This window comes from Anabrus simplex, chromosome 7 (genome assembly GCF_040414725.1).
Source record: "Anabrus simplex isolate iqAnaSimp1 chromosome 7, ASM4041472v1, whole genome shotgun sequence".
Taxonomy (NCBI): domain Eukaryota; kingdom Metazoa; phylum Arthropoda; class Insecta; order Orthoptera; family Tettigoniidae; genus Anabrus; species Anabrus simplex.
The window spans coordinates 240,424,142-240,450,671 of record NC_090271.1 but is presented as its reverse complement, the minus strand read 5'-3'; the positions used below and the strand labels follow the sequence as shown (position 1 = coordinate 240,450,671).

Sequence of the window (26,530 nt, the reverse complement as noted above, 5' to 3'; positions counted from 1 at the left end):
AATTCACTCATTTTAACGCACAAAACTTTTTTTTTTTTGATACTTGCTTTACGTCGCGCCGACACAGATAGGTGTTATGGCGAAAAGCCAAAACAGAGATTACAGATCTCTAGTCACAGTACCATGTAAATGCCAAGAATATTAAGAAAAGGCGGGCATTTTTTACCCCCTTGGTCCACGTAGAGTTACGTCTGCGTTTATAGTGGAGCGGCGAGGAGTGTAAAGAGGAGAGTGGAGAGGAGAGCGCAGAGTGCTTAGTGTTAATAGAAGAGCGGTGTTGTGCACAGATGAGGAGTAACTGTCCAACGTTATTGACAGTCATAGTTTACTGAATCTAATCGCAGCTTCTACAGTGTGTTGTCAAGATGTCTCTGTCGAAGTATCGTAAATGGACATGTCTTGAAAGTAGTAATGCGGCTAAATATTATTACATATATTCAGCCAGAAATCCAAGGCGATGGAACGTTCATCCTAATAATACGGATAGGCCAGTAAAAGGGGAATTCAGTCGTTTATACGGAAAGTTGGGTTTACATCCAGATGAATTTTGGCCGTATTTTACGATGTCTATTCCAACATTCTGTTATATCCTGCGGCATGTCAGTCAGAGATAGGCCTACTTGTACTCTGCAACTCAGATGCTACCTGGTCCCAAAGTTTGTTAAAAATTATTTTTTTATGGTGTTACTCGACCTGTTGGTCGCATAATGGCCGACGTAAGAAACTGCACTTATTAATTGCTCAGATGAAGAATAGGTTTTGAAGAAGTGAACAAACACACGTAGCCTGCGTTACACACAAAGCTACACTCTGAGGAAGGAAACTGCGTATCCAACGGAAACGAAAACGTCCGATGGTTGCAGAACTTACCCGACAGCGCTGGTCACCGCTATTTGAAACAAATAATGTTGTTTCGCTCTACACAGCTATTATACACCTCTCTCGTCGCAGCTCTGCCCTCCTCGCCGCTATAATTCTACACATGCTGTTACGTTATTTTGATTCCTCTGCTCTCGTCCTCGCCGCTCCCCTATAATCGTTCCCTTTAATGCAGCCGAAGGTCTTCAGGTGAGTTGTGCTTTACTGTAGCCGAGAACATATACGGTCCCACTTGCAGAAAAAAATTGAAATCTATTCTATATTATTTCGACCGAACCTATCACGTAGTGCAGCATTTGACTTACTTTTCGGCTACTTGTTTAACGTCACAGTAACACATCGCCGATGCAAGGGTGAGGAAGGGCTATGATTGGGACTTACGTACCAGGTGTGAAAATGGAAATTTTGGCTAACCATCTTCAGGGCTGCTAACGCTGGTATTCGAACTGAAGGTAGCAAATAAGCCACCCAAGCCTGTAGGCCAAGTCGCTTGGTGTTTATTAATTTCTCTGTAATTGAGGAAAACACCACTCTTATGAATACCTTTTACTCATTTATGTTCAAAATATTTGTGTGCTGAAATGTAACACAATTAATTGGTGATGGTAAACTTGAAATCTAAAATAACAGTGAGAGCGTAGTTGAATGTGATAATGAAATCATAACACGTGTACCATTATGCTTACAACGTTTCGATATTCAGTCACTTCGTACTTAAATTTCAGCAAGTAATCAGCACAGAAAAATTCCAAAATAAATGTCTTTTGTTTATTGTATAATCCATTTCTTCAGAATCATGTATCCGAGCTGAGGCGACACAACTTTTCTTCTTGTAAATCACTCGTAAATGCAAAGGTATTGAAGAACTTGCCACATTTCACTTTGCGTAATATCTCTTTACGGACGCTGTGACAAATATCTACTCCGTGACCACAATTCCTTCATAGAAATGAACCTGGCCTGGCAACGTTTTTAATTTAACCCCACGATGATTTGTAAACTATACTTGAGACTTGAAAGCAAAACTTAGCAAAGCTACCAAAACTCGTCCTAAGCTCAGACAGCCAGCACTTGCTTCCTGTTTATCTCATGAAATTGATAATAGGTGAATGGAGGTCTGGCATCGCGCTGCTCTCTTGAACTGGTGGATTATGCTCTTAGTATCATGCCGTCTATGAGCTCGGTGAAATTATCCAGTAGCCTTAAGTCCATGCTCTTATAGAACTTGCGGGACATGTAGTTTTAGGAACATGTAGTACAGCATTCTATCAGATCATCCAGTAGAATCCACTAGTCTAATGTTATGCCTGCTGACATGGAACTGGTGGACTCTACTCCTAGTATCAAGCAGTTTCACGCATGCTCACATGGAACTGTTGGACTCTACTCCTAGTATCAAGCAGTTTCACGCATGCTCACATGGAACTGTTGGACTCTACTCCTAGTATCAAGCAGTTTCACGCATGCTCACATGGAACTGGTGGACTCTACTCCTAGTATCATGCAGTTTCACGCATGCTCACATGGAACTGGTGGACTCTACTCCTAGTATCAAGCAGTTTCACGCATGCTCACATGGAACTGTTGGACTCTACTCCTAGTATCATGCAGTTTCACGCATGCTCACATGGAACTGTTGGACTCTACTCCTAGTATCATGCAGTTTCACGCATGCTCACATGGAACTGGTGGACTCTACTCCTAGTATCATGCAGTTTCACGCATGCTCACATGGAACTGTTGGACTCTACTCCTAGTGTCAAGCAGTTTCACGCATGCTCACATGGAACTGGTGGACTCTACTCCTAGTATCATGCAGTTTCACGCATGCTCACATGGAACTGGTGGACTCTACTCCTAGTATCATGCAGTTTCACGCATGCTCACATGGAACTGGTGGACTCTACTCCTACTATCATGCAGTCTAATGCATCCTCACTTGTAAACGGTGAACTACACCCCTGGTATCATACAGTCTCACGCATGTTCACAGGGAACTGTTGGACTCTACTCCTAGAATCATGCAGTCAATGAGCTCGGTCAGATCATCAAGTAGTCTACCCCGGTAATGATCATTCTCCTCCCAAGCAACAGCGACCACGTGAGCTCTGTTCTCGCTTAAGAAGCGCTCGTGTTCATAGGGATCTTCCATGTGCTCGTCCAGGAAACGTTTTGGTAACATGTTCACATGGTGGTAGCAGGCCGCTATTATGCGGCCAAAGGCACGATATACCTCGCAACTCTCTTTGAACTCGCTCCAAGGGAGCAGCTGATCGACCTGGTAACCGTGCTTAGACAATTCTTCTGCCAGACTTGTGTGGTAAAGCAAGAGTAATTTCTCCTCGTTAGCCTCACGAAACTCCCTCCCTGTGTTCAGGTGGAGAAATGCCATGATGTCTGTGGCCGGAGGACAGTAACGCACCACTTGAAAGTCCACTATTCGAACTTCTACTGGTACATCGTCCTGATATCGGAAAAATACATTATTTACCCAAAGATCTCCATGACACAATACATTTCTAAATTTCTTTGAAGGTTTAGAAAGTTCGAACTGCTGGTATAAAGTATCCGACAATTTTTCTGAAATCTTCCTAAGAACATTTTCATTATCCTTATATTTAGGAACTAAATCTATTATACTGTTCAGTGTATCAACCGATGATTTGAACAGATGCAGAAATTTTCCAGTTCCTTCGTATGCGAAGAGCAACTCATATGTAAGATCCGGGTATTTTTCGTTTATCTTAAATTTCTCGTTGTTTGATTTTGATTGATTTTCTTCAAATATTAGTGTAGCTGCATGATAGACGGCCAAGGTTTTCATAAAAACGGCACAGTGAGGGTAATCAAGCAATGCATGCCGCGGAACGTGGCGAAACTGCTGCTCTATGAGGTCCTCTAGAACGAGAGTGTCGGGTCTAGTGAAGTAACACTCCGGACCCCATGGTATACTGGTGCGAGGGAAGCGATTGAACAGCTTGGATAACAGCCCTATTTCCTTGTTGAAAGCACCACACGATGTCACGAACTCCGTATGCTTTGGGTGGTCATCTGGGATTCTCTTGAGGAAGAAAGCAAGCTCCTTGCCGATTGGTGGTTTAGATGTGTGCACCAGTACTTTCACTTTCACCTGCAACAAGAAAATATAGTCTTTAGATTTTTTATGAAGCGTATGAAGTGGAGTCCAAATCTATGTTTTAGACATGAAATTATATTCTTCACTACCGTCCCATGAACATTCAACCTATTTTTTCTATGTTTTCCCTTCACCATTTTATTCATTAATACATTACTTATTTCACGATAGCCAACGGCCGTAGCCGTGTTGAAACACCGGATCCCGTGAGATCTCCGAAGTTAAACAACATTGGGCGTGGTCAGGAGTTGGATGGGTTGCCACGCGCTGTTGGTGGGGGGTAAGGGAAGGGAGGAGCGGAAAGGAACTGGCCTCCCTATCGTATGTAAACTCTGGCTCAGGAACACCTCTGCGGAGGTTCGGACCTGCCTTCGGGCAGAATAACCCTTACCCCTTATTTCGATGATAAGTCATGGAAGGCAAAGCATCCTGAGCTCATCATTAATTTGTATTTTCAAATAATTTCATTGTCTTGAATTTTCTCGTTACGATTTGTGTTGTGTGTTTAGGTCTGCGCCGGCCCCGTGGTGTAGGGGTAGCGTGCCTGCCTCTTACCCGGAGGCCCCGGGTTCGATTCCTGGCCAGGTCAGGGATTTTTACCTGTACCTGAGGGCTGGTTCGAGGTCCACTCAGCCTACGTGATTAGAATTGAGGAGCTATTTGACGGTGAGATGGCGGCCCCGGTCTAGAAAGCCAAGAATAACGGCCGAGAGGATTCGTCGTGCTGACCACACGACCCCTCGTAATCTGCAGGCCTTCGGGCTGAGCAGCGGTCGCTTGGTAGGCCAAGGCCCTTCAAGGGCTGTATTGCCATGGGGTTTGGTTTGGTTTGGTTTGGTTTGGTTTGGTTTAGGTCTGCACGGTTGATAGCTTATTACTTTTTTATGCTTCCTAAGTTTTTTCAGGACATAAAGCATAACAATACATGGTTGCTATTATACTGGGCGTCCGACTCGTTGGCTGAACGGTCACCGTCCTGGCCTTCGGATCAGAGGGTCCCGGGTTCGATTCCCGACCGGGTCGGGGATTTTAACCTTAATTGGTTAATTCCAATGGCACGGGGGCTGGGTGTATGTGTTGTCTTCATCATCATTTCATCCTCATCACGACGCGCAGGTCACCTACGGGAGTCAAATCAAAAGACCTCCATCTGGCGAGCCGAACTTTTCCTCGGACACTCCCGGCACTAAAAGCCATACGCCATTTAATTTTTTTCATTGAAACAATTAAGGTAACATGTAAGAAGGGGAATACTATAATTATGGGTGATCTAAATGTCAAAGTCGGATTGAGCAATGAAGGAATTGAGCAAGTGATGGTTGTTTTCGGACTTGGGGAAAAGGAATGAAAACGGACGAATGTTCACCAACTTCTGTTCAAATTAAGACTTCTTTATAGGAGGCCCTATATTTCCTAGTAAACGTTGCCATAAAATCACATGGTACCACCAACCATAGTATTGAAAACCAGAGAGACCACATTGCATAGGCAGAAGTTCCCATACATATTAACCGATGTGAGGAAGTAGAGAGGAGCGGATGTCTACAGTGATCACCTTGTGCTTGCAGAGTTCCAGATGAAACAAAGACAGTCCATAGAAAATATGAAAAACACAACAGAAAATTGGGCATCGAGAAACTCAAGGATGGTACAAAAAGGGAGGAACAGCTTCGAGGCACTAACACCTGAAACAGATTTAGACATCGAAACGGCATGGTAAAAAACAAAAAAGTGTTTTGCTTGGTATCCGAAAATCAGTGCTACGCTATCGAAAGCGATGAAAGAAGAACTGGATGTCCGAAAGTACCTGGGGCATTATTAAACCTACACGGTATAAAACATCTCAGATCAACATAGACCAAGAATAAATCATATAAAATGAGTTGTTTGCTATGCACCCATACCTCATATTTTTAATATATACAGATTAAAGGTAGAACCGTTATGTAAAGGTGTAGAACAGGTAAAACAAAACATTTTTAGCTCAGGAAAAGTTTTCCAATACTAATAGTTTGGGAGATACAAATTTTTGTAAACTTAGGGGTTGTTTTCAACCCCAACATCATTTTTTTTCTAAAAGTAATTTGAAGTATCTTCCAAAACTTTTTTATGTTAGAGCATATTTTTACGCCGAAACTTTAAAGAAACAGTCGGGATGAGTTGATATATATCATCTGTTAGAGGATAAGTTTTGATTAATTTTAAGCTCAAAATCATATTCCAAAGACTATCGGTTAGGGAGACTTTGTATAGAAAGTTACGTTAAGGGATATTTTCACCCTCAGCCTGTTTTTACTCTAAAAGTAATTTAAACGTTAGAAGTCACTTTTAACCAAAACCTTTGTAAAGAAACAGTTGGGGTGAATTGGTATATATCACCTGTTAAAGGATAATTCTTGATGAATTTTAAGCTCAAAGTCAGTTTTCTAAGGCTATTGGTTTTTTAAGATGAGGGATGTTTTCACTCCCAACTTATTTTTTACTGTAGAATTATTTTTTTGCTATTGGCTTTACGTCGCACCGACACAGATATGTCTTATGGCGACGATGGGACAGGAAAGGGCTAGGACTGGGAAGGAAGCGGCCGTAGCCTTAATTAAGGTACAGCCCCAGCATTTACCTGGTGTGAAAATGGGAAACCACGGAAAACCATATTCAGTAAAATTAATTAAAATTCAATCCGAAATGTTTTAGTAACATTCATTTTTACCACAAAATGTTGAAAAGAAACTGTCGAGGTGAAGTGATATATATAACCTGTTAGAGGACAATTTTTGGTGAATTTTAAGCACGAAAACAATTCTCAAAGATGATCGGTTAAGGATTTATTGAATTTTCAACTTGAGGGTTGTTTTCACCCCAACATATTTTTTACTCTAAAAGTAATTTAAAGACTCATCCGAAATGTTTTAACGTTAGTAGGTATTTTTACCCTAAATTTTTAAAAGAAACAGTCAGGTGTGAGTAGGTATAAATCACCTGTTGGAGGTTAAGGTTTTATATATTTTAAGTTAAAATCAGTTTTCTACGACGATCAGTTGGGGAGATAATGAATTTTCGAGTTAAGGGATCTTCTCATCTTCTCCCTAACACTAGTACATTTTAACACACTACTACTGTAACACAGGTTAACAGACAAATAGTACATACATATAGGTACACGGAGGCTCCTAATGAAACAACAACAACTTAAAAGAACAGTTCATTAGTGCGAGAGAATGAAAAAAAATAGTTCACAAAAACACAATGCTACAGTTACTATAGTAATGCAATTTATCTAACATATTCTACCTACATATAAGTACACGGGGCTGATGAACCCAATGTTACAAAACTCCTTATGAATCATCAACTTAAAAGAACGGTTCGTTAATGAGAGAGTATGAAACAAATAGTTAACAAAAACGCGTTTATTTACTCTGTAGACAGAAGCCTACGAGCTGGGAAGGGCAGCCTAGTGAGGAGGAGGTGGAGATTCCAGTTAGCCTGGGGTCGAACCCAAGCATGTTAAAATCTGCACACGTAGCCAGCCACCTCACTTCTCACATTTCCCACGCTTGTGACATCACAGTCACGTGACCGGCAAGAGCCAATCAGTACGTGATCTGGTATTGGCATAAGCTACTACATTTCATATCTAGGATGAAGTTCGGAGTCTGGTACGCCTTTACGAACATTGCAGTACTTCACTATCGCATCGAATAAGGACAATACCGGGAGTGGTGGAACTTGTCCGACAGTCATTAAAGTCACGTGTTCAAGCTTGCATTGAGGAGCATAGTGCATATTTTAAACATTTCTTGCATTAGAATGTAGTATAGTCCGCCTCTGTGGTGTAGTGGTTAGTGTGATTAGCAGCCACCCTCGGAGGTCCGGGTTCATTCCTGGCTCTGCCATGACATTTGAAAAATGGTACGAGGGCTGGAACGGAGTCCACTCAGCCTCGGTAGGTCAAATGAGTAGAGTTGGGTTCAATTCCCACCTCAGCCATCCTGAAAGTGGTTTTGCGTGGATTCCCACTTCTCTTCCAGGCAAATGCCGGGATGGTACGTAACTTAAGGCCACGGCCGCTTCCTTCCCATTTCCTCGTCTATCCCTTCCAATCTTCTCATCTCCCCGCAAGTCCCCTGTTAAGCATAGCAAGTGAGGCCGCCTGGGCGAGGTACTGGTCATTCTTCCGTAGTTCTATCCCCGGACCCAATGTCTCACGCTCCAGGACACTGCCCTTGAGGCGGTAGAGGTGGGATCCCTCGCTGAGTCCGAGGGAAAAGCCAACCCTGGAGGGTAAACAGATTAAGAAGAAGAAGAAGAAGAAGAAGAAGAAGAAGAAGAAGAAGAACGTAGTATCACACCTGGTCCAGCAACATGGCTACTGCTACTCGACGTGCAAAGTCACCGTAGGACATATGGTCATCGGGACATTCAATGAAGTTTTGGGCTGCAGAGCTCATCCCCTGAATACTTCTCACTTATTCCAGAACACTGCTTGACGTTAACATAACATGCCCCGTTCATCTTAAAGGACGCACCATAGCTGAACACAGCACAACACCGTACCTGGCTATCGTCCTCCTGGATGATTCTGACCTGTCCTCCAGATACATTAAAACACCTTAACTGAAACAGTTTCTTTCTTTCTTTCTTCCTTTCTTTCTTTCTTTCTTTCTTTCTTTCTTTCTTTCTTAATCTGTTTACCCTCTAGGGCTGGTTTTTACCTCGGACTCAGCGAGGGATCCCACCTCTACCGCCTCAAGGGCAGTGTCCTGGAGCTTCAAATTCTGGGTCGGGGATACAACTGCGGAGGATGGCCAGTACCTAGCCCAGTAGGCCTCACCTGCTATGCTGAACAGGGGCACTGCGGGGAGATGGGGAGATTGGAAATGATAGGCAAGGAAGAAGGAAGGAAGCGGCCGTGGCCTTAAGTTAGGTACCATCCCGGCATTTGCCTGGAGGAGAAGTGGGAAACCACGCAAAACCACTTTCAGGATGGCTGAGGTGGGAATCGAACACACCTGTACTCAGTTGACCTCCCGAGGCTGAGTGGACCCCGTTCCAGCCCTCGTATCACTTTTCTACACTGACTGACAGAGCAAATGCAACACCAAGAAGGAGTGGTCAGAACTTTATGCCAATTGCAGGGTAGACTGACGTCACTGAGGTATGCTCATGATGTGAAATGCGCCGCTGTGCTGCGCACGTAGCGAACGATAAATGGGACACGGCGTTGGCGAATGGCCCACTTCCTACCGTGATTTCTCAGCCGACAGCCATTGGAGAACGTGTTGTCGTGTGCCACAGGACACGTGTATAGCTAAGAATGCCAGGCCGCCGTCAACGGAGGCATTTCCAGCAGACAGACGACTTTACGAGGGGTATGGTGATCGGGCTGAGAAGGGCAGGTTGGTCGCTTCGTCAAATCGCAGCCGATACCCATAGGGATGTGTCCACGGTGCAGCGCCTGTGGCGAAGATGGTTGGCGCAGGGACATGTGGCACGTGCGAGGGGTCCAGGCGCAGCCCGAGTGACGTCAGCACGCGATGATCGGCGCATCCGCCGCCAAGCGGTGGCAGCCCCGCACGCCACGTCAACCGCCATTCTTCAGCATGTGCAAGACACCCTGGCTGTTCCAATATCGCCCAGAACAATTTCCCGTCGATTGGTTGAAGGAGGCCTGCACTCCCGGCGTCGGCTCAGAAGACTACCATTGACTCCACAGCATAGACGTGCACGCCTGGCATGGTGCCGGGCTAGAGCGACTTGGATGAGGGAATGGCGGAACGTCGTGTTCTCCGATGAGTCACGCTTCTGTTCTGTCAGTGATAGTCACCGCAGACGAGTGTGGCGTCGGCGTGGAGAAAGGTCAAATCCGGCAGTAACTGTGGAGCGCCCTACCGCTAGACAACGCGGCATCATGGTTTGGGGCGCTATTGCGTATGATTCCACGTCACCTCTAGTGCGTATTCAAGGCACGTTAAATGCCCACCGCTACGTGCAGCATGTGCTGCGGCCGGTAGCACTCCCGTACCTTCAGGGGCTGCCCAATGCTCTGTTTCAGCAGGATAATGCCCGCCCACACACTGCTCGCATCTCCCAACAGGCTCTACGAGGTGTACAGATGCTTCCGTGGCCAGCGTACTCTCCGGATCTCTCACCAATCGAACACGTGTGGGATCTCATTGGACGCCATTTGCAAACTCTGCTCCAGCCTCGTACGGACGACCAACTGTGGCAAATGGTTGACAGAGAATGGAGAACCATCCCTCAGGACACCATCCGCACTCTTATTGACTCTGTACCTCGACGTGTTTCTGCGTGCATCGCCGCTCGCGGTGGTCCTACATCCTACTGAGTCGATGCCGTGCGCATTGTGTAACCTGCATATCGGTTTGAAATAAACATCAATTATTCGTCCGTGCCATCTCTGTTTTTTCCCCAACTTTCATCCCTTTCGAACCACTCCTTCTTGGTGTTGCATTTGCTCTGTCAGTCAGTGTAATTTCGTGGCAGAGCCGGGAATCGAACCCGGGCCTCCGGGGGTGGAAGCTAATCACACTGACCACTACACCACAGAGGCGGACAACTGAAACAGTACAACACAGTACTTGTCTATCGTCCTCCAAGAAGATTATGTAATCTCCTCCAGTAACTTTAAAACTCCTTAACTGAACAGTACGATACAGTACCTATCTATTGTCCTCCAAGGAGATTCTGGTCTGTCCACCAGGTACTTGAAAACGCATTACCTGAACACATTACAGCATAATTACTTGCCTATCGTCCTCCAAGGAGATTCTGAACTCTCCTTAAGTACTTTGAAACACCTAAACTGAGCAGGACGATGTTCGGCTCCATGGCTAAATTGTTAGCCTTTGGTCACAGCGGTCCCGGGTTTGAATCCCAGCAGGGTCGGAAATTTTAACCCTAATTGGTTAATTTCGCTGCCACGGGGACTGGATGTATGTGTAGTCTTTATCATCATTTCATCCTCATCACGAAGCGCAGGTCGCCTACGGCATTCAAATCAAAAGACTTGCATCTGGCGAGCCGAACTTGTCCTCGGACACTCCCGGCACTAAATGCCATACGCCACTTCATTTGCTTTGCACGACTGTCTAACGTCCTCCAAGGGGATTCTAACATGTCCTCCAGGTACTTAAAAACACTTTAACACCGCACAGTACCTGTATATCGTCATCCAGGGATATTCTGAACTCTCCTTCAGATAGTTTGAAACACCTTAACCGAACAGCACAATTCGGTACCTGACTATTAACCCCCAAGAAGATTCTGGACTCTCCTTTAGGTAGTACCTGTCTACCACCCTCCAAGAAGATTCTGGACTCTCCTCCAAGTAGTTTAATATACCTTAAGAGAAGAGCACAATACAGAATCTGTGTATCATCCTCCAGTGAGATTCAATACTGTCCTCTATGTAATTTAATATACCTTAACTGAACAGCACAATGCAGAACCTGTCTATCATCCTCAGAGGAGATTCTGAACTCCCTTCCAGGTAGTTTATTACACTTTAACTGAAGACAGCACGTGCACTGTGGAATCCCCTGATTTTTTCTTACTGAGCGGGTTGGTTACGCGGTTCATGTCACGTAGGTATTAGCTTGCGTTTGGGAGATGATGTGGTTGGACCGTGCTGTCGGCAGCTCCGAAGATAAAATTTTCTACGGATTTCCATTTTCACCCGAGAATACTCGTGCTGTACATTAATTAATGCCTGGAATGCTTTCTTTCTAATACCAGGCATTAGTTCGACGTTAAACACCTAGCTACTTGTGCCAGGCTCCTCGCCTTCATCTAGCCCATCCGATCTCCCTTGGAAAACTATTGTTCATTTCAGTCCACGAAGGAATTAGGTCACGAAGCCTATGGAGTCTTTCATCTCCACGCCCTTCGTGGCCCTAGTATGTCTTTGGCCCATACCTCCATTTTTCGAAGTTCAGGCCCGTCTGATTAGTGGTAACAGAGAATGGTTGGTCTGGTTGTACTTCCTCTTAACAAAATAATCACTACCACCAATACTTAAACAACTGTTGTGTTTAGTCCTCAGCCCGAAGGCTGGTTGGATCCTCAACAGTTCCGCATCAGCTGTCATAGATGGCCTAGGCATCACTGAAGAGGCGTACTAGGGAAATGAGAAGTGAGGTAGTATCCCGTTGCTTTCCTCACCGAACCAGAAGTTGCTGTTACATATCAGTTTGCCAAGCCCACTGAAATACATGCACCAACTGACCCTATGAGCATAATTTTCACACCATTCATAGCAAGGACTGGATGCAGAAGGAATGGCATTACTAGCATCACTCATACCTCAGTCACTTTCATTTTGTCAAAGCGAAGGATAAAGCTGCGACAGATCAATGAAAGTAACAAAATTGCTCTAGCCAATACCAGAAGAAATAGTACACTGTAAACACTAGGTCCCGCCAGCAAAGGCACGACTTAAACAACTAGTAAACATAAATAGCCTATGGGTGTTGAAAAACCCGGTGTGTTTTCATGACAACTTAGTGCGCCGCAAGACAAGATGGATAACTTAGGTAGTCAATTCAGTATAGTTTGTTCAAGTGGCCATGTTAACCACTGTACAATAGGAGATGAAAGTCATCGATCGTAGTTAGCTAGATCTCACTTACTGTATTATACAGTCCAAGCATGCGGGAACTACCACAGCGTATCGTTACCTCCTGTCGGCCCGCCCTCTAATGTAAATCTCATTAATATGCCGGCTTATAATGTGTTAAATTGAGGTCTGAGAAGAATTATAAAAGTACAATTTACTCCAATTCGAAATCCTCTTTCAAATGATACCAAATACTGCAAAGTTTCAAAATATTTGGTGGTGCGTACACTACGTAACTTGTGGTCTGATTACCCTTAAGTCTGTGGCAATGTTCAATCAATCAATCAATCAATCAATCAATCAATCAATCAATCAATCAATCAATCAATCAATCAATCAATCAATCAATCAATCAATCAATCAATCAATCAATCAATCAATCAATCAATCAATCAATCAATCAATCAATCAATCAATCAATCAATCAATCAATCAATCAATCAATCAATCAATCAATCAATCAATCAATCAATCAATCAATCATCTGCGTTTAGGGCTGACACTCAAGTGTAAGATTCCCTATCAGTTCGTACACCGAGCCTTTTTTTTAAACATTTTCAAAAAACTTGCAAATGTATCGAACATTTCCCTTGAACAATCATTCCAATCCCTTACTCCTCTTCCTGTAAATGCATATTTGCTCTAATTTGACCTCTTGAATTCCAGCTTTATCCTCATATTATGATCTTTTATACTTTTAAAAGCTTCGCTCAAGCTTATACATCTACTAATGTCATTCCTCCTCATCTCTTCACTTATCTATTATTTATTTAATACGTTTACCCTCCAGGGTTGGTTTCTCCCCCACGGACATAGCGAGGGATACCACCTTTACCGCCTCCACGGTACTGGCCTGGGGTCTGAGTCATTTCGTCGAGGATACAACTATGGAGTAGGACCAGCACCTCGCCCAGGTGGTCTCACCAGCTATACTGAACAGGGCCTTGTGGGGGATGGGAATATTGGAAGGGATAGGCAAGGAAGGAAGCGGCCGTGGCCTTAAGTTAGGTACCATCCCGGCATTTGTCTGGAGAAGAAGTAGGAAACCACGGAAAACCACTCCGATGAGGGCTCAGGTAGGAATCGAATTCCCTCTACTCAATTGACCCCCCGAGGCTGAGCGGACCCGAGTGGACCAGTTCCAACCCTCGTACTACTTTTGAAATTTCGTGGCAGAGTCGGGGATCGAATGGGAGCCTGCGGGCGTGGCAGCTAATCACACAACCACAACGGCACAGAGGCTGACACATCCCTCCAATTACAGCTCGAAACATTCCACATAGTCGAGCCTCTCGTCTCCTTACTCCCAAATCTTCCCAGACCAAAGTTTGCAACTTTTTCGTAACACTACTCCTTTGTCGGAAATCACCCATAAAATTCCTGCTGCTTTCCTTTGCATCCTTTCCTGTTCTCATATCAAATAGTCCTGACGAGGGTTCCATATACCAGAGACTTACACGCCCACTCCTTTAAATCCTTAAGACAACACCTAAATACTCTCACAACCACGGTGAAGAGATCAATACAATGATTAAACTGAGGGGACTTTCCCTCTTGGTGAAAGTTACAAAGTTTCATCCCGTTTACCACCATACCATCGTCCGCTTCTGTCTAGATTCCTCTGCAGTCGTTCAGACTCCTGCAAGTTACTACTACTCTAATCTACTACCATCACATGGGGCCTAATGCTCTTTATTCAATGATAATAGAATCAGGGTTCCGAATTTATATCCATAGATCGATATGAAAAAAAATTTGAGAAGTTGAGAAATTCTCACATTTTATACCCCGCACGAGGGCCACTGTTTCATACTATCCATACTTTATTCTTACACTCAAATCAGATTTGTAACGGTGCCAGACGCAAGGTGTTCGGGATATTCAGACGTTAAAATAGCCGTTAGTCAACCTCTGTGGTGTAGTGATTAGTGTACTTAGCTGCCATCCCCGGAGGGCCAGGTTCGATTCCGGGCTCTGCCATGAAATTTGGAAAGAGGTACAAGGGCTGGAACGGGTCCACTCAGCCTCGAGAGGTCAACTGAGTAGAGGCGGGTTCGATTCCCACCTCAGCCATCCTCGAAATTGTTTATCGTCGTTTCCCAATTCTTCTCCACGCAAATGCCGGGATGGTACCGAACTTAGGGCCACGACCGCTTCTTTCTTCCTTGCCTATCCCTTCCAATATTTCCCCCCCCCTCCCCCCACAAGATCTCTGTACAGTACAACAGATGAGCTGTTCTTTTGCTATTGGCTTTACGTAGCACCGACACAGATTTGTCTTATGGCGACGATGGGTCAGGAAAGGGCTAGGACTGGGAAGGAAGCGGCCGTAGTCTTAATTAAGGTACAGCCCCAGCATTTACCTGGTGTGAACATGGGAAACCACGGAAAACCATCTTCAGGGCTGCCGACAGTGGGGTTCGAACCTACTATCTCCCGAATACTGGATACTGGCCGCACTTAAGCGACTGCAGCTATCGAGCTCGGTACAACACAACAGATGAGATCGCTTGAGAGAGGTACTGTTCCTCCTCCCCTGTTGTATCCCTGACCAAGTGTCTCACGCTCCAGGACACTGCCCTTGACGCGGTAAATGTGGGATCCCTCGCTGAGACCGAGGGAAAAACCAGCCCTGGAGGGCAAACAGATTAAGAAAGTACATGGCCATTAAAATACATTTCCAATTTAAAATTTTGGGCACCTTTCTTAACGCGTCATTCTTTTGGGATTTGATCTATTTTATTATACGAAAGTAAGGCATCAGCTGTTCTACCTTCAGAAAATCTAACCCCCTTTCTATGTATTTTTGATTGAGACACACAATATAATATATTTTAAATCCAATTTTCTTTGTTTCCATCAAGTTGTTCACGTTTCGTTAGAAAGGGATAGAATACTGCGGATATTTCTAGAGCAGGGGTTCGGCAATGGCGGCCTGCTAGGGCTTTTTAAATTGAAAAATTGAGGACAATTTCCAAAAAAATATATATATAATAGCTCTTTCAATAATACATTAATTTTATACCCTTTGTAGACTCAAGCCAGAACTAATTAATTTGTTAATATTATTTCATGTGTTTTAAGTATCCACTTAGTCTGAATAGGTTATTTTTGATTAAAAAAGTTAAAATCCAAACTTCGGCCGTAAATGAGCCCTCTCCAATGCTAGTGCTAGGTCTAAACAATTACAAAAATGACTATGGGTTCCATACCAAATCTTGAACTTCATGTCAACTTCACTGTGGACAATTTATTCAACGTAGTATGCAATGAATACCAAGAAATATTTTAATTGCCATTGGTGAAAGAAACGGTGTCAATTTTCTCTCATTGGTTGTACTGGCGGGTACACAGTGCTACACGCTCGAAGACATTTTCAGGGAAGTACTCCTAGGAGTACATTGCTGGGAGTTTAGGCTCTTACAGCGCTATATCATTGTTCCCCTCACACTACTCCCACTATATCGTCCTTCTTTACGTTTTATTTTGACTACGTTATTAACTTCAGTTTGTATGCAGGTATTTTATTTTCCTTTTTTGTCATTTTCCACATATTGATTCAAATGAACCGACATTGTTGGATGTTCTTCTTTCAAATTCAATTGTGCTGGGTATAACAGTGTTTTTTAAAATTTCTATCCTTTATGGAATTGTAAAATAGTATTTTAAGTAATAAAAATTGTTAAACCTTCATTTCAATTGAACAATACAAATAATTGCATACTGGTACCTCTGTTCTATTTGAGAAATTTTTCAAAAAATGGCCTATTATTCAAGTGCGGCCCGCGATATTGCCTAAGGTTTCCAATGTGGCCCCTCGAACCCTTAAAAATTTGAAACCCCTGCTCTAGAGCTACCACGACATTTGCAGTATGCGTTCGTACAATGGCCTCCCATGGCAAGAAAATTATTTAGAGTCCTCCACTCCGCGTATTAACAGACTTCCTGGTGCCCATCATCGTAGACGCACCGTGGTTAACCGGTTCGAGTCCCGCTGATGGAAGAATTTCACCATTAGAGTGTTTGCTTAGCTGGATAAGAAAATGTCTGTATATAATCAACAATCAATCACTACTGATCTGCATTTAGGGCAGCCGCCAGGTGGCGGATTCCCTACCTGTTGTTTTCCTAGCATATTCCTAAATAATTGCAAAGAAATTGGAAATTTATTGAACATCTCCCTTGGTAAGATGTTATTACTACTCTAATCTACTGCCGTCACATCGGGCCTAATGTTCTCTGTTCAATGACAAACGAATCATATTTCGGAATTTACATCCATAGGTCGATATGAAAAATGTTGAGAATTGTGAAATTCTCAAATTCCATCCCGCATAAGGGCCACTGCTTCATACTATCCACACTATATCATTGCACACCCATCAGAGTTGTAACGGCGCCAGACACAAAGTGTTCGCGATATTTTGACAGTAAAATAGCCGTTATTCCACCTCTGGGATGTAGTGGTTAGCGTGAGTATCTCCCAACCCCTTCTTGCAAATGAATATTTGCCCCAATTCGTCCTCTTGAATTCCAACTTTACCTTCATATTGTGATCTTTCCTACTTTTAAAGACACCACACAAACCTATTCGTCCACTAAGATCATTCCATGCCATCTTTCCACTGACAGCTTGGAACATACCACTTAGTCGAACAGCTCGTCTCTTTTCTCCCAAGTCTTCCCAGCCCAAACTTAACAACATTTTTGCAAGTTGTTTTACGTCGCACCGACACAGATAGGTCTTATGGCGACGATGGGACAGGAAAGGGCTAGGAGTGGGAAGGAAGCGGCCGTGGGCTTTATTAAAGTGCAGCCCCTGCATTTGCTTGGTGTAAAAATAGGAAACCATGGAAAACCATCTACAAGGCTGCCGTCAGTGGGGTTCGGACCCACTATCTCCCGAATACGGGATACTGGCTACACTTAACCGACTGCAGCTATCGAGCTCCGCGCATCATATTTGTAACGCTGCTCTTTTGTCGGAAATCACTCAGAAAGAAGCGATCTGATTTTGTTTGGATTTTTTCCAGTTTTTGAATCAAGTAATCCTGGTGAGGGTCCCATACACTGGAACCATACTCTAGTTGGGGATCTTACCGGAGACTTAAATGCCCACTCCTTCACATCTTTATCACAACCCCTAAATACCCTCATACCCATGTGCAGAAGCCTGTACCATTTGTTTACAATAGCAAGTATGTGATTACCCCAGTGAAGATCTTCACTTATATTAACACCTAGGTACTTACAATGATCCACTAAAGGAACTTTCACCCCATCAACGCAGTAATTAAAACTGAGAGGACTTGTTCTACTTGTGAAACTCACAGCCTGACTTGTAACCCCGTATAACATCATACCATTACCATCTCATAACATTATCGATCATTTGGTAGTTTCTCACAATCGGTATCTTATTTAATACAGTATACAGAATAAAATCATCCGCAGAAAGCCTTATCTCTGATTCCACTGCTTTACTTATATATCTACATATTATATATAATAACATGTCCTGACTGACTGACTGATTCATCATCGCCGAGCCATAACTACTGGACGTAAAGAAATGAACTTTTGGGAATACACTCATATTAACATGTAGGTGCTCGCTAAGGGAGGGTTTTTGGATATTCTGTCGCTAAGGGGGTGAAAAGGGGGATGAATTTTAAAAATGAGGATATCTATATCTCAAAAACTTAAAAGTTTACAGACGTAAAAATTTGTATTTGGAATATATTTTAAAAATAAAGAAACATGTATTTTTGTTTTCGGAAAATCTCATTAGGGGGGATGAAAAAGGGCGAAAACGGGTTGAACACCTGTTATGAGGAGATTTATTTCTCAAAAACTGAAGATATTAACAGACATGAAAATTGGTATTTGGAATCTCCTTTGAAAATAAAGGAACACCTATATTTGTGTTTTTGGATAAACCGATGAACTGGAGTGACAAACGGGGTGAAATTTTAAAAGGACTATATCTGAAAATTATCTCAGACACGTAACATATGACAGATTGGAAGTATGGTATATGGAATTTCCTGTAAAGTTAAAGAAATATAAATTTTTTCGGAAATTCCACTTAAGGGGAACAGAAAAAGGGGTGAATTTTGAAAATAAGCCCATCTACGGTATATCTCAAAAACTTAACATTTTGCAGACGTGAAAATTGGTATTTGGAATATCCTTTAAAAATAAGGAAACACGTATTCTTTTGTTTTCGGAAAAACCTTTAACGGGGGGAAGGGGTTGGTGAGAAAGAATTGAAAAGTTAGTTGAATTATTTGTGTGAGAATGTATGTATATATACCAAAAAATCTAAGGATGTTACAAACGTGAAAACTGGTTTTGGAATCTCCTTTGAAGACAAAGGAACACGCATTTGGAGAGGGTGGAATCAATTTGGTAGGGGGGATGATGAAAATGGAGATGAATTCCTTTTACGAGGATACATATATCTCAAAAACTGAAGATGTTACAGTCGTGATAATTGGTATTTGGAAGCTCTTTTAAAGAAACGGGTACTCTTTGTTTATAGAAAATTCATATTGAGTGAGGGGTGTGAAAGGAAGTAAAAACAATGAATTCTTTTTCTGGAAAACTTATGTCTCAAAACTGAAGTTTACAGACGTGGAAACTGGTATTTGGAATCTCCTTTAAAAATAATGAAACACGCATTTTCTGGGGGAAATCAACTTGGAGGCGGGGGAGGGGGCGGTGAAAAAGAGTTTAATTCCATTTTATGAGGATACTTATACCGGTATCTCGAAACTGAATATGTTACAGTCGTGATAAATGGCATTTGGAAGCTACTTTACAAATTAAAAAGCAAGTATTTTTTGGTTTTCGAAAAAAATCACTTGGTTTGGGTGGGGGGGGGGGGGTCGGTTGAAAGGAAGTGAAACATTTTAATACTTTTTGTTTAGAAACTTACATCTCAAAAACTTAATGTTACACACGTGATAATTTGTATTTGTAATCTCCTTTAAAATAAAGAAACACGCATTTTTTGGCGGGGTGGGGGGAGGGGGAATCAACTTGACGGGCTGGGGTGAGAAAGGAGTTTATGAGGATACTTATGTCTCAAAAACTGAAGATGTTAGAGGCATGAACATTTGTATTTGGAATCTTTATTTCAAAGTAAAGAAGCAAGTGTTCTTTTGTCTTCGGAAAATCCACTTAAGGGGGGGTGAATAAATTGAAAAAATAGTTATATTCTTTGTATGGGAATAATTATATCTAAAAAACTAAAGATATTAAAGACGTGAAAATTGGCATTTCGAATCTTCTTTAAAAATAAAGATACACGCACTTTTGGGGAGGGGGAATCAACTTAATGTGTGTGAGAAAATATAGTTGAATTACTCTTATGAGGATAATTATATCTCAAAAACCGAAGATGTTACAGACGTAAAAATTAGTATTTGAAACCCCCTTTAAAAATAAAGGAACACGCAGTTTTCTTTTTCGGAAATCGGCGTAAGGGGTGTGGGTTTTAAAATAAGTAAGGAGTTGAAATATGTTTATGAGGATACTTTACCTTAAAATCTAATGCTGTTACAGACGTCAAAGTTGGTGTTTTGATTTTCCTTTCAAAATAAAGAAAAACGTATCTTTTGTTTTCGGGAAGTCCACTTTAGCCTGGAGAGGGGTGGAAAGAAGTCAAGAAGAAGAAGAAGGTGAATTATTCTTATGAGTATACATCTGTCTCAAAAACTGAAGGGGTTACAGACGTAGAGACTTGAAAACTGGTATTAGGAATCTCCTTTAAAAATAAAGAAGCATGCATTTTTGTTTTCGGAAAATACAGTTAGATTGGGGTGGGGGTAGGGGAAGGACTGATCAAGGGGTTGAATTATTTTTAAGGGGATACTTATGTATATCTCAAAAATTGAAGATGTTACAGATGTGGAAATAGGTATCTGGAATCTCCTTTCAAAGTAAGGAAACATGTATTTTTTTTTCGACTTGAGAGAAGACTGTTTCTCACATGTACTGTTCTATGTCGCATGGTCGTCTTAGCCCAAAATGTCAATACCAGTAACATGGTTTACAAAGATTTTCTGGGGTACATGAAACTCAATTTTAGGATGAGTTTTTATACTTTAGACATTTTCAGTTAATGTCTTAGTACAATGCCAAGGAACGATTTCTTTGATCAAATTACGAAATCAACGCGAGCGAAGCCGCGGGTAATTGCTAGTCTATATGTATAAAACTAGCAAAATACCCGTGCTACGTTACGGTATTTTACTGACATTTACAATTGAATACTTAAAATTTTATATATAATACGCCAAAATTTGTGGTCTGACGGCAAAGTTACTCCCATTTTTCAATATTTATTTCCAACAATCGATTAAGTAATATAATAATAATAATAATAATAATAATAATAATAATAATAATAATAATATTTTTTCTATGGGCTTTAAGTCGCACCGACACAGATAGGTCTTATGGTGACGATGGGATAGGAAAGGCCTAGGAGTTGGAAGGAAGCGGCCGTGGCCTTAATTAAGGTACAACCCCAGCATTTGCCTGGTGTGAAAATGGGAAACCACGGAAAACCATTTTCAGGGCTGCCGATAGTGGGATTCGAACCTACTATCTCCCGGATGCGAGCTCACAGCCGCGCGCCTCTACGCACACGGCCAACTCGCCCGGTAATAATAATAATAATAATAATAATAATAATAATAATAATAATAATAATAATAATAATAATAATAATAATAATAATAATGATCTGGACCGTCGTCAAAATGTGCGGACCGCTCTGGAAAAGGGTCCTGGCTGGGTAATGACTACGAATGCACTCCGGCCAAGGCACCCAAGATGACACCACGCCGGATCTCCTCAAGGATTTGATCCATATTAAAAATGGTTATAGGAAAAGATGGCAAAGATTTAGGGACCCAACTCACCGGGTGGAATACCTGGACATAGCCCGGGAAGTACAAAATCGATTGCTGGAAAGAAAGATTGAAAAAATATGAGGAACTTTACCCTAATCTATCAGAAAACGAGTCAGATCGCGAATTTTAGCGGATTCTCTCAGAAAACGGGTCAGATCGCGAATTTTGGTGGATTATATATAAAACGTTAAGTATTTAATTATAAATTTCAGTATAGTGCCGTAGCTAAGCACGGGTATCTTGCTAGTTATATAAGAAAACATAGGGGTCAAATACAGTAATACTGCCTAGATGAACCCTCTTAATTATTACAGGGTCAGATAAATCACCGCCTTCTCTAATTCTCCGAGATCTATTTCCTAGAAATGTAGCCACTCATTCAGACACTCTTTTGTCTAGTCCAATTGCACTCACTTTTGCGAGTAATCTCCCACGATCTACGCGATCAAATGCCTTAGATTGGTCAATCGTGATACAGTCCTTTTGACCTACTGAATCCATCTGCTATACTTTTCTGGAATCCCACAAGTTGAGAATCAGTGGAATAACCTTTACTAAACCCGAAATACTTTTTTTTGAACCAGTTATTAATTTTGCAAACATGTCTAATATAATCAGAATAATGCTTTCCCAACGTTTACATGCAATGCATTTCAAACTGACTGGTCTGTAATTTTCAACTTTAAGACTATTTTTCCTTTCCATTATACAGGAGGGCTACAATAGCAACTCTCAACTCACTAGGTATACCTCCTTCATACAAACAACAATCAAACAATAATCAAATAAGTACTTAAGATATAGGGCCTAGTACTTTATCCAAACCCATTGTCTTTATTTATCCCCCGAAATCTTATCATTTCCAGCTGCTTTTCCAGTTTTCAACATTTTTATGTTATTGTGAATATCGTTGTTATCATACATACATTTTAATACTTCTTTAGTGTTAGTCACTTTCCCTGTCTGGGCATTATCCTTATAACGTACAATCTTTCTATACTGCTGACTGAATACTTCTCAATTTTGAAGATCCTGGCATGCACACTTTCCTTGTTCATCAATGATTCCTGAAATGTCCTCCTTGGAACCTGTTTATGCCTTTCAGTACCAATACATACCCTTCCACTTTCCACTAAAATTTGTATGACTGCGAATTATGCTGCCATCATGTTGTCCTTACCTGACATCTTTGCTAGTTTTAATTTCCTAGTAAGTTTCTTTCCAACCTGCTCCTCCTTCATAGTCTCTTTACATCTTTGTTATAATATAATGGGTCTTTACCATTCCTTACCACATTTAAATGTACAAACCTGTTTCGCAGTTCCTCAAAAATTGCTTTAAACCATCCCAGAGTCTGTTAACATTTTCGTTTACCGCTTTCCACCGATTATAATTATTTTTGTTTAAACTCCCTCATGCCATTTTTATCAGTCAACTTCTACTACCTAATAGTCCTAATATTAAGACCTACATCCGAAACAGCTTCTTGATCATTAATAATCTGTTACTTCGGTTTCTCTATAGAGGTCATCTGGTTTTACCAGCACCACTTCCAGAATATTTTCCCCTCTAATTGGTTCCGTCACTTTTTGAATCGTCTGTCCTTCCCGTATTAACTTATTTTCCATTTGTTGGTCATGCTTCCTGTCGTTCGAATTACCTTCCCAATTGACATTTGATAAACTGAGATCACCCTTAACAATCACGTTCCTTTCCATATCGTTGCCCAGATAGCTGATTATGTTAGTAAATTATTCCGAATCAGCGCCAGCGCTAGCCTTTCCCGGTCAGTAGACCCCAAAGACAAGAAGTTGCCTATTATATTTAGAGACGGCCCTTATACCTACAACTTCATGTTTGTCATCTTTAACTTTTTCGTAGCTTACAAATTCTTCTTTCACCGGCATGAATACTCCCTCCCCAACCTAGCATTACTATCATATCTCTACGATACATACTCGAGTTCCTAGGGAACATTTCTGCAACCATTATGTCATTTCTCAGCCATGACGAAACTCTTATTACAATATCTGATCAGTATATATCCGTTAAATAACTTACTTCTATTACTTTATTTCAATACTTCTACCGGTCAACACTAACATTTTATGTCATACCGAACTGATTTCCGGATACCTATACCCTTATCACCGTTCTCAAGACCACCCCGTTTCCTGAACGTACCAGCTTATAACCCTTCTAAACAAATTTCCTAACTTATACGTACCACTGCGGTTTAATTGAAGGCCATCCGAGCGCAGCTCCCTATCTCCTACCCACCAATTAGGGTCTAGAAATCTCACTCCCAGTTTCCCACATAGCCACTCTATACTCTGTTAAATCCCCAATCAGCTTCCACTCTTTATCCTTCATATAGAGTATTGCCCTGATAAAAATCTCCGCTTCCTTAAACTTCAGCCGTGCTGCATTTAATAGATCCCACATATCCCCAACGATGTGGGTACTTATACCTGCTTGCCTTATTGTTGGTACCAACGTGAAACACTACCACCTTCTCCTTTCCCTCCTCCTTCTCTTCTACTTTCCACAACATTTGCCTTAACCTAATTCCTGAATAACACGCAACCCTGTTTCCCTTTCCTCCACACAATTTCCCCACATATCTAACCATGGAATCTCCCATGACCAGAAACTCAACCCTTCCCACCTCATTTGATCCCCTCCCCTTCTGGTCAGCCCTATCTATCCTGATGGCTGCAGAAGCTACTTCCTCCTCCCTTTTCTTACCTCCCATAACCGTGTTTCACCTGTCTTTCCCTGTGCTCTGTTCTACACTTCCCTTTCCTACCTTTTCCTTTCCTCCTACTTCCACACTTCTCAGAAACTGTTCCCTGTACCTAGTCTTCCCATCTGTTGTTCTACGTGCAGTGATTAGTAACGTTTTCACGCAGATACCTGTTATGAATTCCGATCCTGAATAGAGCCCTTAGTCTGCAATATCCTATCACTTACAGCATTGGACCACCTGTCTTCCATAACTCTCCCCCACTTTCCTTCCCATCCTTTCTTATACTTATTGTATCTTGTACATTGTTTGAGGGAGGCCTACTTTCCTTCCTGTCTTCTGGGGGAATCCTAATTATCTCCCTCAAACTCTCCATCTCATCCTTCATACTCCTTTTTATCTGGCCACAGCTACAGTTCCTACACTTGCACTCCTTAGACATATTTTATGGAATAAGAAGATAAAAAAGAAAAGGTTAGTGCACAAAGATCACACGGCAATACGGTAATTAATACAATACAATACTACTTAGTCATACTACATTTTTATCGTAGATACCCGTGCAGGATAAAAACTGCCGTTAATTACAGAGAATAATCACACTAATATATAATAAGATACTACAATGGTCTAAAATAATTTCAAACAACGTTTAATATTCAAACGCTAGACTTCTCCGCAGTGTTCGTATAGCCTGTGATTATACGGCGCTGTTGATGGTGATTTGTCCGTAGGATGGAGACGTTGAGCCATGAGCAGGCCCATTGGTGTTATTTGACAAGATTAGTCTACTTGCCGACACCAGACTTCACCCTCTCATTTCCTAATTATCATCATCGCATGCCCAGCTATTCAGGTCATTCAAGGCCGTCAAATAGAGGAATCTGCACCAGGCGAGCCGAACATGACCTCGGACACGCCCGGTACTAGAACCCATAAGATAAATATTAACCCAGCGTATTTAACTTTTCTAATTTGCTTTAGGTAGCACCGACACAAATAGGTCTTACGGCGACGGTGGGATACGAAAGGGCGTGACTGGGAAGAATGTGACCGTGGTCATAATTAAGGTACATTGCCACAGTCCCAACATTTGCCTTGTGTGAAAATGAAAAAAAGGACGGAAAACCATCTTCAGGGCTGCCGTCAGTGGGGTTCGAACCCTCTGTCTCCCGAATGCAAGTTCAGTGCTATGTGAGCGAAACCACACAGCCTCTTGCTAGGTGCGTATTTAATTGAGGCTCACCGAGTGTCATATTTCCTCTCATATTCCACATTTCGAATCAAACGGTACCTGAACCACCAGATCTTTACTTCCCGAGAGCTGTAAGGCTGATTGTGACCTCATGACTTCCTTACACCAATTTTTGTATGTGTGTAGACTGATTACATAGTTGTTGTTACATTACGAGATACAGTACCTGCCTATGGTCTCCCAGGAAGCCACCGAACTCTCCAGCAAGCGGCCCCACAGAAATCTTGAGGACGTCGACCTGCGAAGTACCCAGACATGTCTCCACCACAGTCCGCCACTCGCTGGGGCTCAGTATCCCCTCGCTGCTCATTGCTGCTGAACTCTGTGCTTGCTCCAGTCAGACTGACCTTAACACGCGCGCCAACATGTTCCTTATCACTATTTTCTTCATTCGTTGTGAAGCCTGTAAGCAGGCACGTTTCGAACACAATGGTAATTGTTGCCAAGGATAACTAGCAGTGCAAACACTAGGGCTGGAATTAAACAATTCATGACATAAATTACTTCGCTGAATGGTACGATGCGGAATGGAGGCTGTTATAATCTGGATTCAGAGTGTCAACGAGCTCTTGTATATTACAATGCAGCAGCAGGTACCCGCGGCTTCAACCACGTTTATTAATTCAACCGTTAGATGTCTTCAAACCCTTTATTTAGTCCGTCCCCATGACCAAATGGTTAGCGTGCCGGTCTTTGGTCACAGGGGTCCCGGGTTCGATTCCCGGCAGGGTCGGGTTTTTTAACCATCATTGGTTAATTTCGGTGGGACGGGGACTGGATGTATGTGTCGTCTTCATACTCATTTTATCCTCATCACGACGCGCAGGTTCCCTACGGGCGTCAAATCAAAAGACCTGCACCAGGCGAGCCGAACTTGTCATCGGACACTCCCGGCACTAAAAGCCATACTCCATTTCATTTCATTTCACCATTTATTTACATCCATTATCTA

The 26,530-nt window shown here is 42.3% G+C and overlaps 1 protein-coding gene across 1 annotated transcript; it reads right to left on the bottom strand.

The window, feature by feature from the left end:
- Positions 1-157: 157 nt before the first annotated feature.
- On the bottom strand, positions 158-25,940 carry LOC136877516 (uncharacterized). Its single transcript, XM_067151630.2, has 2 exons — positions 25,745-25,940; positions 158-4,009 (listed from the first exon to the last, which is right to left on the bottom strand). Exons 1-2 carry the CDS (start codon positions 25,886-25,888, stop codon positions 2,867-2,869), a joined length of 1,287 nt encoding a protein of 428 aa, XP_067007731.2. The 5' UTR covers positions 25,889-25,940; the 3' UTR covers positions 158-2,866.
- Positions 25,941-26,530: the final 590 nt, after the last annotated feature.